The sequence below is a fragment of the Ooceraea biroi genome, chromosome 4 (assembly GCF_003672135.1).
Source record: "Ooceraea biroi isolate clonal line C1 chromosome 4, Obir_v5.4, whole genome shotgun sequence".
Taxonomy (NCBI): Eukaryota; Metazoa; Arthropoda; class Insecta; order Hymenoptera; family Formicidae; genus Ooceraea; species Ooceraea biroi.
Window position 1 is genome coordinate 8,910,297 of NC_039509.1, and position 14,144 is coordinate 8,924,440.

Sequence of the window (14,144 nt, forward strand, 5' to 3'; positions counted from 1 at the left end):
GACGAGAAGCCGCCCGTCAGGTGTAATATTTAACGAAATATACGAAGTATCCATTGTTGTCTACTTGTTTGAAGTTATTGTACGGTTGCCCTTCCAGCGGTCCTCATTTACTACCCTACACCCGATGAAAGAAAGAGAATTGAGAGCGAGTTGCGTTCGTGAAGATTTCGAGTGGTGCGCAGCGACGCACCTGGCGCCCATCTCAAGGAAGTACCGGAAGATTAGAGTATCGCGTTAACACCGGGTTTGCGACGTCGATAGCGCGTGGAAGGCGAGCCGCGCTGACGCCGTTTAATAAATCACGTCGCAGTATATGTTGATATTAACGAGGTCTTGTACGGCCTCCAGAAATTCCAGCTGTTGCCACAGCGACTCTGTCAATCTTATGACGCAGGCGCGCATTGTCCGCCTGGTAAACGCGTACACAATTACACTTACATGTATATTACATGTATATTACATGTAAGTGTAATTGTGTACGCGTTTACCAGGCGGACAATGCGCGCCTGCGTCATAAGATTGACAGAGTCGCTGTGGCAACAGCTGGAATTTCTGGAGGCCGTACAAGACCTCGTTAATATCAACATCGGGGAGGCACACATGGCTGCCAACACGCCGCCACCAGAGTAAGTACTGTTACTCATCGTTCTCGCCCAATGACACGTGCGCTCCTCTATATTAAGACTTATTTATCTGTATTCTCTTTTCAGATAACTGTGGAAGTGGACTATGGGTGAAAGAACAAGACATTCACAGTATTATTTTCTACCTCATTTATTGGACAAAGTATAATATTAATTGTGGCTGCACGACGCCTACAGATAGGCAGCCAGCCACCACACACGAGCTAAGGAGACAAACAGCCCCGAAGAGAGGAAAACAACTAGAGCAAACTCCGATAGGGGGAGATTCGGGAACAACATCTCCCGCAAGTAATAAACACCCCCACGGAGAATAAAAGAGCCCGAAATAATAGAGATCATCAGCATTTTGGTGATAGCTTCCAGCCAAGAAAGAGCCTCAACCAGAGAAACAGAGCGAAGAAGCCGTGGAGCGAGCACGCACACGGCCTCAACGGCCAGGTCGGAGAAGAGGAGCGCCAGAGCACGGAGAAGCGACCAGAGGAGAACTTAAGAAGGCAGACGCGCAACTACCGACGGCAGCCGGCAGTGGACCCGCAAGCCCTGACGCCTCTCCAGCGTCAGAGACCGCTCTTCCTGCCTTGACGGTACAACCACAGCGGACCTGTCTGCAACTCCGGAATTGGAGACTGATTCCGCTAGAGCTCCCGCCCCCGCGGAGGACGCGACCTTCCAGGCAGACCTTAACACCGTGGGACGTGCGTGTGCGGAGAAACACGAGTCCTAGCTGTCGGCCCTGGGCACCGGCGCCTCTTTCCCCGTTGCCACCGTCACCGGCACGGGAGACCGCCCAGCAGGCTACCGGGCGAGACAAGCGGGAGCAGGGCACCCAGACTCGCGGCTGGAGCTGCGATAGTGAGGAGGAATCCGATACACAACCGATTCCGGATCGCTGGGGGCCAATCCTAGTCACGCTTACGGCTCCCCACATCAGTTATCGCGAGCGGCGGATACCGTAGAAGCGGTTCCCGCGACGCGCCGAAAGGCGCCACAAAACCTTGCACAGCAAGCGCGAAAGCGAGCGCATAGAACGCCTTAGCGCGGGACGCAAGCGTTCCACATCACCTGTATATATTATAACAATACTTGACGAAGCACCTGAATAAATCTTAGTTATAGCAGATACCGTCTCTCTCTTCTTTCGCGCCGATCACCATAAAGAAACCCACATTAATGTTAATAGTATTTTTATTATTGTTATTATATGTAAAGTATAAGTCTAAGCATGCATTTGTAGTTATAGTAGTTATCACAACAAAATTACCTTTTTAAAAAAAGGTACAAAAAAAGAGCCAAGTATACGCGCCCGAAGTTCTTTCAAAAAAGAACTCTACAAAACTAATGATATCAACAAATTGCGCCAACTACAATGGGTATTTATGCAAACCAGATCTATTACTTTTTATTATTACTCTTTGGCCAATGTTCATTGTTGATTCTTATTTAAGACCATCTTAAGTACATTCATAAGATATTTGAATTGATACGAATAAATATTTTAATACATATACATATATAAATATGTCAATACAAATATGTTTTTTGAAAATACTTGGCGCTGCTAATCCGAATAAAAAATTCTCTTAGTATTTAAATAATCTAAACATTACAATAATTTGCTTAGACTCTAATTTACACAACAACTTGCCGAAATACATAAAATATATGTACAAATTTAGTTAATTATACTTATTCTATACTTAACTTTAATGTCTCACACACACGCGCGCGCGCGCGCGCACGAGAGAGAGAGAGACACACACACACACCTAACTTACATAACACAATCGCCGAAATACACACACACACACACACACATTCACAAGAGAGGAAGAAAGAGAATAAGGCAATTAACATATTGGTTCGATTTGTTGAGAATTTTTATTCGGTTTAGCAGCGCCAAGTATTTTCAAAAAACACATTTGTATTGACATATTTATATATGTATATGTATTAAAATATTTATTCGTATCAATTCAAATATCTTATGAATGTACTTAAGATGGTCTTAAATAAGAATCAACAATGAACATTGGCCAAAGAGTAATAATAAAAAGTAATAGATCTGGTTTGCATAAATACCCATTGTAGTTGGCGCAATTTGTTGATATCATTAGTTTTGTAGAGTTCTTTTTTGAAAGAACTTCGGGCGCGTAGAGTTCTTTTTTGAAAGAACTTCGGGCGCGTAGAGTTCTTTTTTGAAAGAACTTCGGGCGTGTAGAGTTCTTTTTTGAAAGAACTTCGGGTGTGTAGAGTTCTTTTTTGAAAGAACTTCGGGTGCGTATACTTGGCGCTTTTTTTGTACCTTTTTTAAAAAGGTAATTTTGTTGTGATTTCACATATTTTGTAGTGTGAAGTATTCTTTTTTATACTATATGAGGAGATGAATGCCATAAACAGATGTATGTAAAAAATGGTGAAAGTATTTAATTATTACATGATCAAATGTCAATCAGAATTTTATTCCTTAATTCATAATCACTTATATGTATGTCTATATTATGCACAATACGTTAAATATATTCTCATTCACTCGCGCTCTTTCTCCCTCGTCCTCTCGCCTTCTCACTCTCTCACTCCCTCCCTCCCTCCCTCTCTCTCTTGTTTGTGAGGTGAGTGCGAATTGACGTGTCTTTGCATACTCTGCTTGTTGAGAGTATTTTCGCTGTCTGTTGCCCTTCGGGGCGTGTTGTTTTTACATCATACTGGTCAGTGCATTGAGCTTGATCTTCATCGTCGAAGTGCAGCTGTGGTGGTCATCGAGCAGGAAACTGGCCGGTTTCTGTCCAATTTTGATCGTGGATTATTTTGGAACTACTTGGTCGGAGATAAACAGGCTGACTTGTTACGCGATCTTGAGGGGCCTGGTTTCTTGTTTTGTTGGATATCGGCATTATGGCTAAGAGGGACTCTGCTTTGTCGACGCAGGATATCAACGATGATCTACAGGCGGGTTTCTCGTCGGGAATGAATTGTTCGGGAAATCTTCTCTTGTCCTCGAGTTTCACGGATGAAGGAGACAGAATCACTGTGTCTAGAATAAATTCCCTTAGGCGCTCCATAAATAGACACAACGATAATGCTGCCAAAATTTTATTGGGAAGCAAAGAGTCTATGGAGAAAAGGAAATCGCTGGAGTCGGCTTTTAGAGCTTGTAAGGAGGCCTTTTATGAAGTATCTGCCGCATGCCTGAGCCTATTGGACGAAAAACAAGTCGGTCAATGCAACCTCGAGCTTGAGGATGTAAAAAAGGTGATAGAAAACGCGCTAAATAATTTCAGCAATGGAACCTTGTCTCAGAGTGCGAGAGTGGCACGTGACGTGGATGTCCCTCCTGGAGGGAGTTATGCTTCTGCTCTGAGGTCGAATCCAGCCAAGGTGCATCTCTCGAAGGGATCAGTCCTTAATGTGCCCAAAACTACCAGTTTCCTCATTGTACCGGATGAAGAGAATGTTGAAAGGTATGCGAACTCAAGAGCCACCATGGACGAAATCAGAAAGGTATTTTAGGCCGTCGCAGGTTTCTCTAACGGTGAACAGGATCAGTACTGCTAGGAATAACGGGGTGCGGATCGAGGCTCTTGAACCTGATTTGGATAAGATCAGAAGGGCTCCTGAGCTGAAGAATGTGGCTCAGAGTGCAGTTAGAGACTATGTTGAATCCCAGGATTATAATTTATGGAGTTCCCGCAAGCTTAACTGGAGACGAGATTTGCGAGGAAATCAAGGCTTTAAATCTGCAAGGTTTGATGGACCCTGCCATAAAAGTGGTGTACTCTTTTCCACCCAAGGGTCGCAAATACACTAGCTGCGTTGTTGAAGTCTCGTCGGAGGTGAGGAGTGTCCTGCGGAGGGAGCCTCGCATATACATATGTTACTCGGCGTGTAGATTCGCGGACTATGTCAGGACGCTGCAATGCTTCAGATGTCTAGGCTTCGGACACACTTCAACTGGCTGTGGATCTTCGGCGTTATGTGGACATTGCTCAGAGAGGCATGATACAAGAGAGTGCACGAATAAGAATAGAGAACCTGTCTGTGCAAACTGCAAGAGGTGGCTTCCGCATGACGACATACATCACGCTGCTACGGACGGTCGTAAATGTCCTATAATCAGGAGGCGCATCATGGAAAAAATTAAAACTATCAACTATGGTTGTGAATCCTAATGTGGAGGAATTAAATGTTTGTCATGTTAATACACAGTCTCTCTTCGCACACTTGGATGAGTTCAGATAATTTTTCGGTGATAAGAGGTATCATATCATTTGTGTCTCGGAGACGTGGCTTCTTCCCGAGATGCCTGACGCTATGGTTCACCTGCAGGGTTATCAGTTGTTCAGGAGGGATCATGTTGGCAAGATTGGTGGAGGGGTCGCCATCTTCTTGGAATCATCTCTGCATGCCAAAGTGCTAAAATGTTCTGATGAGGTGTACAATAGTAGGCCCGAGTACTTGATTGCTGAGATTTCGGTGGCTGATGCGTCTAGGCTGCTTCTCGCTGTTGTGTATAGGCCTCCGCATTGTGGATATTTAGGGGAGTTTTTTGAAGCGTTTTCCGACCTTAGTTTACAATACAAACATGCAATTATTTTCGGAGACTTCAATGCTGATCTTAACGCCTCGACGTATGACTCTAGACAGATATTCGATTTTGCAGAGTGCTATAATCTATATCTGGTCCTGTACAACAATACTCATCATACCAGGGAATCTGCAAGGAGGTTGGATTTATGCTTGGTGGATGATGGTGGGAAGGTGGTCCATTTCGGACAGCATGATATCAGCTGGCTGTCCGCGCATGACCTCATTCACATCAAGTACCAAATAAGGATCGAGCGACAGCGGCGTAGGAAGATTTATGTCAGAGATTTTAGAAGCTTGGACACGGCGAGACTCCTGAGGGATTTGGATTCGATTGACTGGAGCGAGATGTTTGAGACCGACAACATTGACACGAAAGTTGAAATTTTTAACAAATTAACATTGGCTACCTTTGATCGGCATGCACCAGAGAGACTGATAGAAGTGCGTGGTCTGCCTGCGCCGTGGATGAGTAGTGAGTTGAAGAGGAGAATGCTGAGAGAGACAGAGCCAGAAGAAGATGGAGGAAATGCAGAAGCAATGTCCTTTATGACATCTACAGGGGGCTGAGAAACGAGGTCCAATGTTTGGTTAGGACTGCCAAAAGAGATTACACCAATTACTTCTCTAACTACAAGGATCAGAGAGAGGTTTGGAGCGGGCTAAGACATCTTGGTCTCGTCAAAGCAAGACCGGTGGATCGTTCTCTTGATTTCACTCTGGAGGAATTAAATAATTACTTTGTGAGAGACGCTGGTTTCGACTCAGATAGGATTTATTTGGGTGAACCTGAATATGGTGATGAGAAATTCTATTTTAGGCATGTGGGGCTGGAGGAAGTGTCAGCAGCAGTGTTGAGAAACAAGTCTCCTGCAACTGGTGTTGATGGTCTCTCTGGTAGGCTAGTGAGGATTGCCTTACCTAGTGTCTTGCCGGTCTTGTCGCATATCTTCAACTGGTCTTTAATGTGTGGTACCTTTCCCAGTGTATGGAAGGCTGCATTGGTTGTACCCCTACCAAAAACTAAGTCGCCTTCCTTGCTTCAGCATTTCAGGCCAATTTCCATACTATGTAATGTGTCTAAGGCTCCTGAGCGTCTGGTTGCTGATCAGATTATCAAGTATCTGGATTCTAAGAATCTGTTTGATATTCATCAGTTGGCTTATCGGAAGGGGCATTCGACTCAGACTGCGCTGATTAGAGTACTGGATGACATTAGGTGTGCTGTCGATCGTCGTCAGATTACTGTTTCGGTCTTCTTCGACTTCTCTAAGGCCTTTGATTGCGTTTCACATCGAATTCTGATAGATAAACTGAAATCATTACATTTACCAAACTCGGTGCTGCGCTGGATTAGCTCCTACTTGGATGGTAGAAGTCAGGCCGTGAGAGAGCCAAATGAGAGGGCGACGTCATCTTTCATTGATGTGCATGTGGGAGTGCCGCAGGGTTCGGTCCTTGGGACTCTGCTTTTCTTGTTGTTCTTGTCTGATTTCGGGGGAATTCTGCGCTATTGCAAGTACGGTTTCTACGCAGACGATCTAATGATCTATCTCCATTGCGATCCTAAAGAGCTAGCCGACGCCGTGCGAAGGATTAATGAGGATATTAAGCGGATTACCGATTGGGCTGCAAGCAACAAGCTACGACTGAACGCAAGCAAGACTAAGGCAATGTTGATGGGTACGGCTAGATACATTAACGCCATCCCTATTGATACAGCACCTCGTATCCTGGTTCTGGATGATGTCATTGCGTATTCGAAGTCGGTGACATACCTAGGATTGACCATCTCCAATAATCTTTCGTGGGACAGGCAAGTGAACGCGGTGGTCGGAAGGGTTAACTCGGTTGTCTATGAGCTCAAGCTTTGCAAGGATTGCTGTCGCATTGCGTAAGAGGACGTCTGGTTTCGGCACTGATACTTCCTCATTTCGACTACTGTTGTGCTGCGATGGGCGACATCACCGGAGTGTTGAACCTCAGATTACAGAGAGCATTAAATCGATGTGTGCGATTTATTGGTGGGTGCAGGCTCGATGCTCACATTTCCCCACATTATAAGAAACTCGGCTGGCTTGGAATCACGGACAGAAGGAGGTACTTCATCGGTACGATTTTATATGCTGTACTGAATACTGGACTGCCACGGATTCTCAGGGGAGAATTTAACTGGAGGAGGGAGATGTGCGGCAGTACTCGGGGATCTGATGCAGATTTAGTGATCCCAGCGTGCAGGACTGAGCAATATAAAAGATCTTTCAGATGTTCGGCCGCAGAATAGTAGAACAGTCTGCCGTCTGATATGAGGCATCTTGATTCAGTCTCGAAGTTTAAGGATAGACTCTACGAGCACTTACTTCGCACCGTTTGGTGTACTGAATAGTGGAGTACAATATAGTCAATTTTAGTGATAGCGCGGATCTGATGCTTTGTTGTTATGCGTAAATGCTTGATCTTTTATTTCGAGATTGTGTCAACTTATTCTCACCTTCTCTCATTATTTTGTATTATATCTTTACTTTTCTTTCATGTCATTTCATTTTTCTTTCTGTCTGATCTTTTATTATTATGTGTTTTTATACTTATTATGTATATCTTTACTTTTTCTTTTACGTCATTTCTTTTTTCTGTCTGCCTAATCTGTAATTATTATGTGTTTATATACTTATTCTCATTATTTTATTATTAAGCTGTTTTTATGAGACTACACACTTTTTTCATCTTCTATTACTATGTAGTGTACCTTGATTTTTTTTTGTTTTTCTGTTTCGTTACTTTATTTTATTATATCATCTTATTTTCTAATTATATTTCTTCTTGATTATGTATTATACATGCTTATAATCGATAATGTATGTGCTCATATTTTGCTGAATTGAGCGCTTTAGGGGACTTGTCCCAGGGCGCAATAAATATCTATCTATCTATCTATCCCTCGTCCTCTCGTTCTCTCGCTCTGTCGCTCTTTCATTCATTCGCTGTCTCGCTCTCTCATTCACTTGCTCTCTAGTTTTCTCGATAATAAATAATTTTAATTTTTATTGTGTAATTTTATGTATTATGTTTGATAATAAAGTAAATAATATCACTGGCTCTTTTGCTCTCTCATTCACTCTCTCTCTCGCCCTCTCACTCACTCGCCCTCTCGTTCTCTCACTCACTCGCCCTCTCGCTCTCTCATTCACTCGCTTTCTCGCTCTCTCACTCACTCGTTCTCTCGCAAATATATCTTTTCTCACTCCAACTTCTTATACTACATCGCGTCGTACACTTGTACACCGACCGGCGGAGATGCTGTCCGTATATCCGTGTGACTTACACATGACGGTCGAGTCGATAAGTTAGAGTTTTCTAATGTAGAGCCTCTACATATGATCGTTATGTGTGAGTCACACGGATATACCGACAGCAAGAGATCGGCGCTGCTGCCACCGATTGGAGCAAAACTGTACTGTACAAATGACGATAATGATGACGACGACGTTTCTTAATCGAAAATTTACCAATTTCAGACTTTGCATCGCAATATCTCCGCTCGTAGAGCACGTAGGAGAAAAATGAAAATACTTTTATTACATAATTCGACCGCAAGCTATCCATTGAGCCTACTTAGAAGTGATCGGATCAGCCGTTACTGAGATCCGATAATCTAAGCATCACTGAAAACGTCGCGTCGCGTAATAGTACACGGTCGATCTCGCTGCGCGTATCTCGCTGCGCGTATACTTGGCGCGAGACACTACCGTGTCTCTTGATAGTAGAAATATATATTTTTTATGCAAAAACGTTAGTACTATTCTATTTCGCATCACGCGCGCGACGATCCGTCCACCACGCGTGCAGCCTCAGCGCGTTCTCCAGCGCGCAGACCCCGCTGTGCTCGCAGCAGCGATATGTTCCGCGATCGGTGACCTCCAGCCCGCTGAGACGTTCGATGGTCTCGTAATCGTCGTCGATGGACCTAACAGTGACGCGGCGTTCGTCGACGAGAACGCCGAGGATACCCTCCAGCCACCGCCTCTTCTCCGCGCCCTTTACGTAGACGAGCGCGTTCCCTCCTTTGCCGGATACCGTTCTACGGATCAGGGCGCCAACGTGTCCGTAGCTCACGGTACCGTCCGTCCAGCGTAGTCTATGGTGATTGGCCGTTAATCAGGAGGCCTGGGACCTCTCGTCCTTCGTCAGGCGACTCTACGCCACCGGCGCGCGGAAGACGTGATGCGCCAGCGCCCGTTCCCTTGTACGCAGAACGGCCACCTCCTTCACCGTGAAACCGCCTCGGACGATGAAGCCCTGCAGGTCGGCGAATATTGGCTCGTCAGCCATGGTCGGTTAATCAGACGACCCGTCGTACCACGCTCGTCAGCGGGTTGTACTCGACTACACGATCGTGAAGTATGAGACAGTACGCCGTGGTCTCGGACGGAACGTTCTGCTTGCAGTCGAACTCTATGCGTACGTCGACGGTGGCGCTCTTCACGGCCTCGTTCTACCTCGAACAGTCCAGCACCACGAGTGGGCCGCAGTTCAGGAACTTGCTCATCGCGAGCATCGCCCCGTCGTCTTCCCTGATCTACGCGAAGTGTCCTGGCTGCCCCGCGCGGCTGTCGGGCACGTACAGCAGGTTGACATGTTTGTCGCGCTTGTGCTCGGTTAGACGCAGTGGAACGATAACCCCTCGCTTGCCGTCTTCATCCTCGGCGAAGACGTTTATCAATATGTCGTTCCTGCGCTCGAACTTGCCGATCTGGACGAGCGTCATGGGGAAGTCTATACCACCAACGTTTAACACAGTTGTGAAGTCAGGGTATTGCACCGTTCCATCCGCGTGTGTGGCACTTGGATATAGAGCGGCGACCACCGCCCACGCCAAGCACGCGTTGTCCGTTGCTCGTACGTTCACCACCGTTCCTTTCACCTTTATCGCACGCGGCATATCGATGATGCAGCCAGCACGCATGGGGTTATATTTGTTCACGTTGACCGTTAGGTTTAGTATCTTGGACAACGCCCACCCGCTATCCCGTTCTTGGAATTCGTCGAGAGACGCCAGAGTGACCTCCATCACGTGCTTGTTGTATCACTCGCGAAGGTCGAACGTGGGCAATAGACCGCGGTTCTTCGTGGTGATCGTCTTTATCGCCGTCACCTCGCCCGCTACGAACTCGGCATTGAACGCGGTATTCACCTTTACACCGTCCAACGTAGTGAGGCTATCGCGTACGCGCTCGATCACCATGTCCCTGGCATCCTCGAGAAATCGGCGCGGCTCGACGTGGCTCTCGTTCAACACCGCACCGGTGAGGACGCGATTCTTAAACGCCGTCTCCACCTCTGTCCAGGAGAGTCAGGTCTGCTTGACCAGTCCCGCACCCACGTACGAGAATCGTCGTCTTAGTCGGTTCCTCGCACCCTCCAGTCGCGCGATTTTAGCGACCGCGGAGAACCTCCGCCCGGTTACTGCTCGCGCGCTTCCTCCCCGCACACACTCTTCCCGCAATCTTCGCAGGTACTCGTCGCACCTGAGTTCCCACTCGAAGTATGCACCGAGCGTCTCGACGCGCTCTGCGAGTTCGATAAGCTCGCGCATTTCCATCTTTTTTTTCGCGCGGGAGATAGTTTTCATATCTCGGTGCACTTGCACATCCGTCGTTCGCACGTCAAACAATTACGTTCTATATATTTAGTCTTGTCGTTCATCGACTTAAACAACCGTACGTAGAACGGGATGCCCTCGTAATTGCACAATTCGTTCTGATATGTTGTCACTTCCTCCTCCTCCTTTGATAGTTCATTCAAATGTTTTCTGAATAGCTTCTGGTTTTCATCTATCATCATCATCAGCGTTTCACCATCCACTAGTCGATTTCCGCTGGTCAAATGGGTGTAATGCGATTCAGATAGGTCGTCCATCACTATCAGTTCACACAACCGCCCGAGACCGGCAGGAATCGTAATGAACAACATTACGCCGATGTACTCGATCTTACGAGCAATGTCCTCCGCGTAACATCTATAGCTCTTTGCTTTGATAATTTCCAACAGATCACTAACGAATGTGTACCTATGCCTATCCTCGTCCTTACACTCTCTCAGCATCCGTGTGTACAGTGTCCTTTTCACATGATACGGCCAGGCTTCTACTGCATCCTCCCTCTGAATTACGACTTGCTGCTTCAAGGAACGTTCACTTGTTCGATGTACACCGACTTCGTGATCGCGCAGAAACCGTACTACCGAGATTCGCTGAACGTCCCCGGGTCTTGTTTCTTCCAGAGTATCATTCTCGAGAACATCGATGACGTCTTCTTCAAGAGGGCTCATACGTTCATGAAAACCCCACTCTTCCATTTTCACATTTCAGAACAGTAGGGTCAACGGTCACGTGCCTACGTCTGCGTGCCCTTGTCACAGACCACTCCACGCGACCTTCGCTCCTCGATCGCTCGACACTTGGAACAGTCCTTGATCTGCGGCGCCGGTCCGTCGATGTGCGTATCCTGCCAAGGTTGGTTGTAATGCGCTATGCACCTGCGGTACCGTCGCACCTCGGGATCGAGTCTCAGGTGTTCCGGCAACCTGTCCCACAGACGTTCGATGTAGTCACCGTATTGTTGAAGGAGAATGATCTTCGGAACGTACTGCACTTCTCACTCGTCAGACTGAGAATCGCTCTACCGTCCGGCAGCACTATAAACATCGTTGCGTTTGCTCGATCGGATGACCTCTACATCTTATATATGCATCACTTACTGCGTCGCGACATCTTCGCGGAAAACCACATCCGGTGGGGGAAAAACAAAAATAATGTGACATCATCCGCGCTACTGCGCAGTTTCGAACAATCTAGAAATAGTGATTGCGTTATCCGCACTACTGTGTCATCAAAAATAGCGGTTGCATCATCCACGCTACTGCGTAGTTTCGAACAATCTAGAAATGGCGGTTGCGTCATCCGCGCTACTGCGCAGTTTCGAACAATCTAGAAATGGCGGTTGAGTCATCCGCGCTACTGCGCAGTTTCGAACAATTTAGAAATGGCGGTTGCGTCATCCGCGCTACTGTGTCGTCAAAAATAGCGGTTGCATCATCCACGCTACTGCGCAGTTTCGAACAATCTAGAAATAGCGGTTGCATCATCCGTGCTACTGCGCAATTTCGAACAATCTAGAAATAGTAGTTGCATCATCCGCGCTACTGCACAGTTTCGAACAATCTAGAAATAGCGGTTGCGTCATCCGTGCTACTGCGTCATCAAAAGTAGCGGTTGCATCATCCGTGCTACTGCGCAGTTTCGAGCGCGTTCCAAGAAAACCGATGACGTCACCTGACCTTGAACATGATCCTACAGGTCAACGACCCTGCTGAATCAGCCCCCCCCTGCTGAGTCAGCCTCTTTCCTCCCCTACCTTCCCCTCCCCCTCGCCCCCCTTGTTGCTCCTGGGTTAGAATCCGCCCCATAAAGCTACTAGAGTTGTCGGCGATAAATAAACAAACAAAGTAAAAAGGAAAGAAGGAAAGAAAAGAGTGACAAAACAGAAGATTCGCTCATTTGTTTGCAGGAGTGTAGTCACGAGGAAGACAACCTTTGATTCTGGGTTGCGAACCAATTGATGTATTGCCGACCGGTGAGAAGTTCCTGTGCAGGGCGTGTTGGTGTCCAGGACAGAGACTAGGGCACGTATTGTGATAACTGTTCGGAAACGATTCCGATCGGAATGATTCCGTTTTCCCCACATTTTTCCCTAGAAAAAAGAAAGGGACAAATGTGGAATCATTCTGATCAGAATCGTTTCCGAACAGTATCACAATACGTGCCCAGAGTAGAACTCGCGGAACAGAGCTGGTGTTATTTCACCTTGGAAATCTTTATACTAAGCCGGCACTGAGTTTAATGAACTTCCGCACAACAATGAGATAAGCGATGCTTACGTTCGCGAAGGCTGACAGAATGAAAAAGGCTGTCCTCCAGAGTGGTCGTCGTCTTTTTACATGATAGGAATAGTGTGGAAGGGGGATATCTTTTCCGGGAACTACTTTTCGGGGACCGTTCGTTAATTAACTGCAGCTATCGACAGTCGAGTCTATGAGACGCTAAGACGTTCACAGATGGTTCTTTTAAGCCGGATAACTTCCTGACCGAAGTCTCGCACCGGTACACCTGTGTCCGGACTCGCGGCTCCTGTGAAGGTATTTACCCGGGGATGATCCGGCGCAGCTGTATCATTTCTCTTCCCGGAAGAGCGATATCCCATACTGACACCGCGAGCCTACAGTCACGCGCGACCGAATTTGTTGCGATCCGGCTTATTGTATTTTAATTCAAGAATAATCATCAGAAATCAAGGGGTTTAATATCGGGATCTAATATCGCGCCTGCCCGGACACGTATGTCAGAACCCACGGCTCCTGTGAGGGTATTTGCCCGGAGATGATCCGACGCAGCTGTATCATTTGTTTTTTTTTCTTTTTTTTAATCCCACAATGGGGCCTTAATCCTACTGACCACACGCGACCGGTTCGACGCGTCGCGAAACATTGTCCGACAAGGAAAAAAAATATCGCTATGTTTCGTGGAAGCAAGGAACCGTACAGTCTCTGGACGTAACACAGTGTTAAGAAGGAATGACTTTTCTATGGGAAAAAGAGCTATTTTTAAATTGCTATATCTCGGAAACAAAAAATCACACTGAAACGAAACCACGCGCATTTTAAAGCTAAATGTTCACACTTTCAGATGGAAAAGCGAAATTTGGGAAAAATTTTGCTGCCGGTGTTATAACATCATGACCTCTTTGATGCCATTTTTCTCAAAAGTGTGACGTGATAGCCAAATTTGGACAACGGATTCGTATTTAGCAGGCAAAAATACATCGGAAATGACTATTCACACTCGTGTTACAAAACAAATGTCAA

General features: G+C 46.5%; 1 protein-coding gene across 1 annotated transcript; it reads left to right on the forward strand.

Moving 5' to 3' along the window:
* Window positions 1-4,940: 4,940 nt before the first annotated feature.
* On the forward strand, window positions 4,941-7,133 carry LOC105285967. Its single transcript, XM_011350540.2, has 2 exons — window positions 4,941-5,762; window positions 5,864-7,133. Exons 1-2 carry the CDS (start codon window positions 4,941-4,943, stop codon window positions 7,121-7,123), a joined length of 2,082 nt encoding a protein of 693 aa, XP_011348842.1. The 3' UTR covers window positions 7,124-7,133.
* The last annotated feature ends 7,011 nt before the right edge of the window (window positions 7,134-14,144 follow it).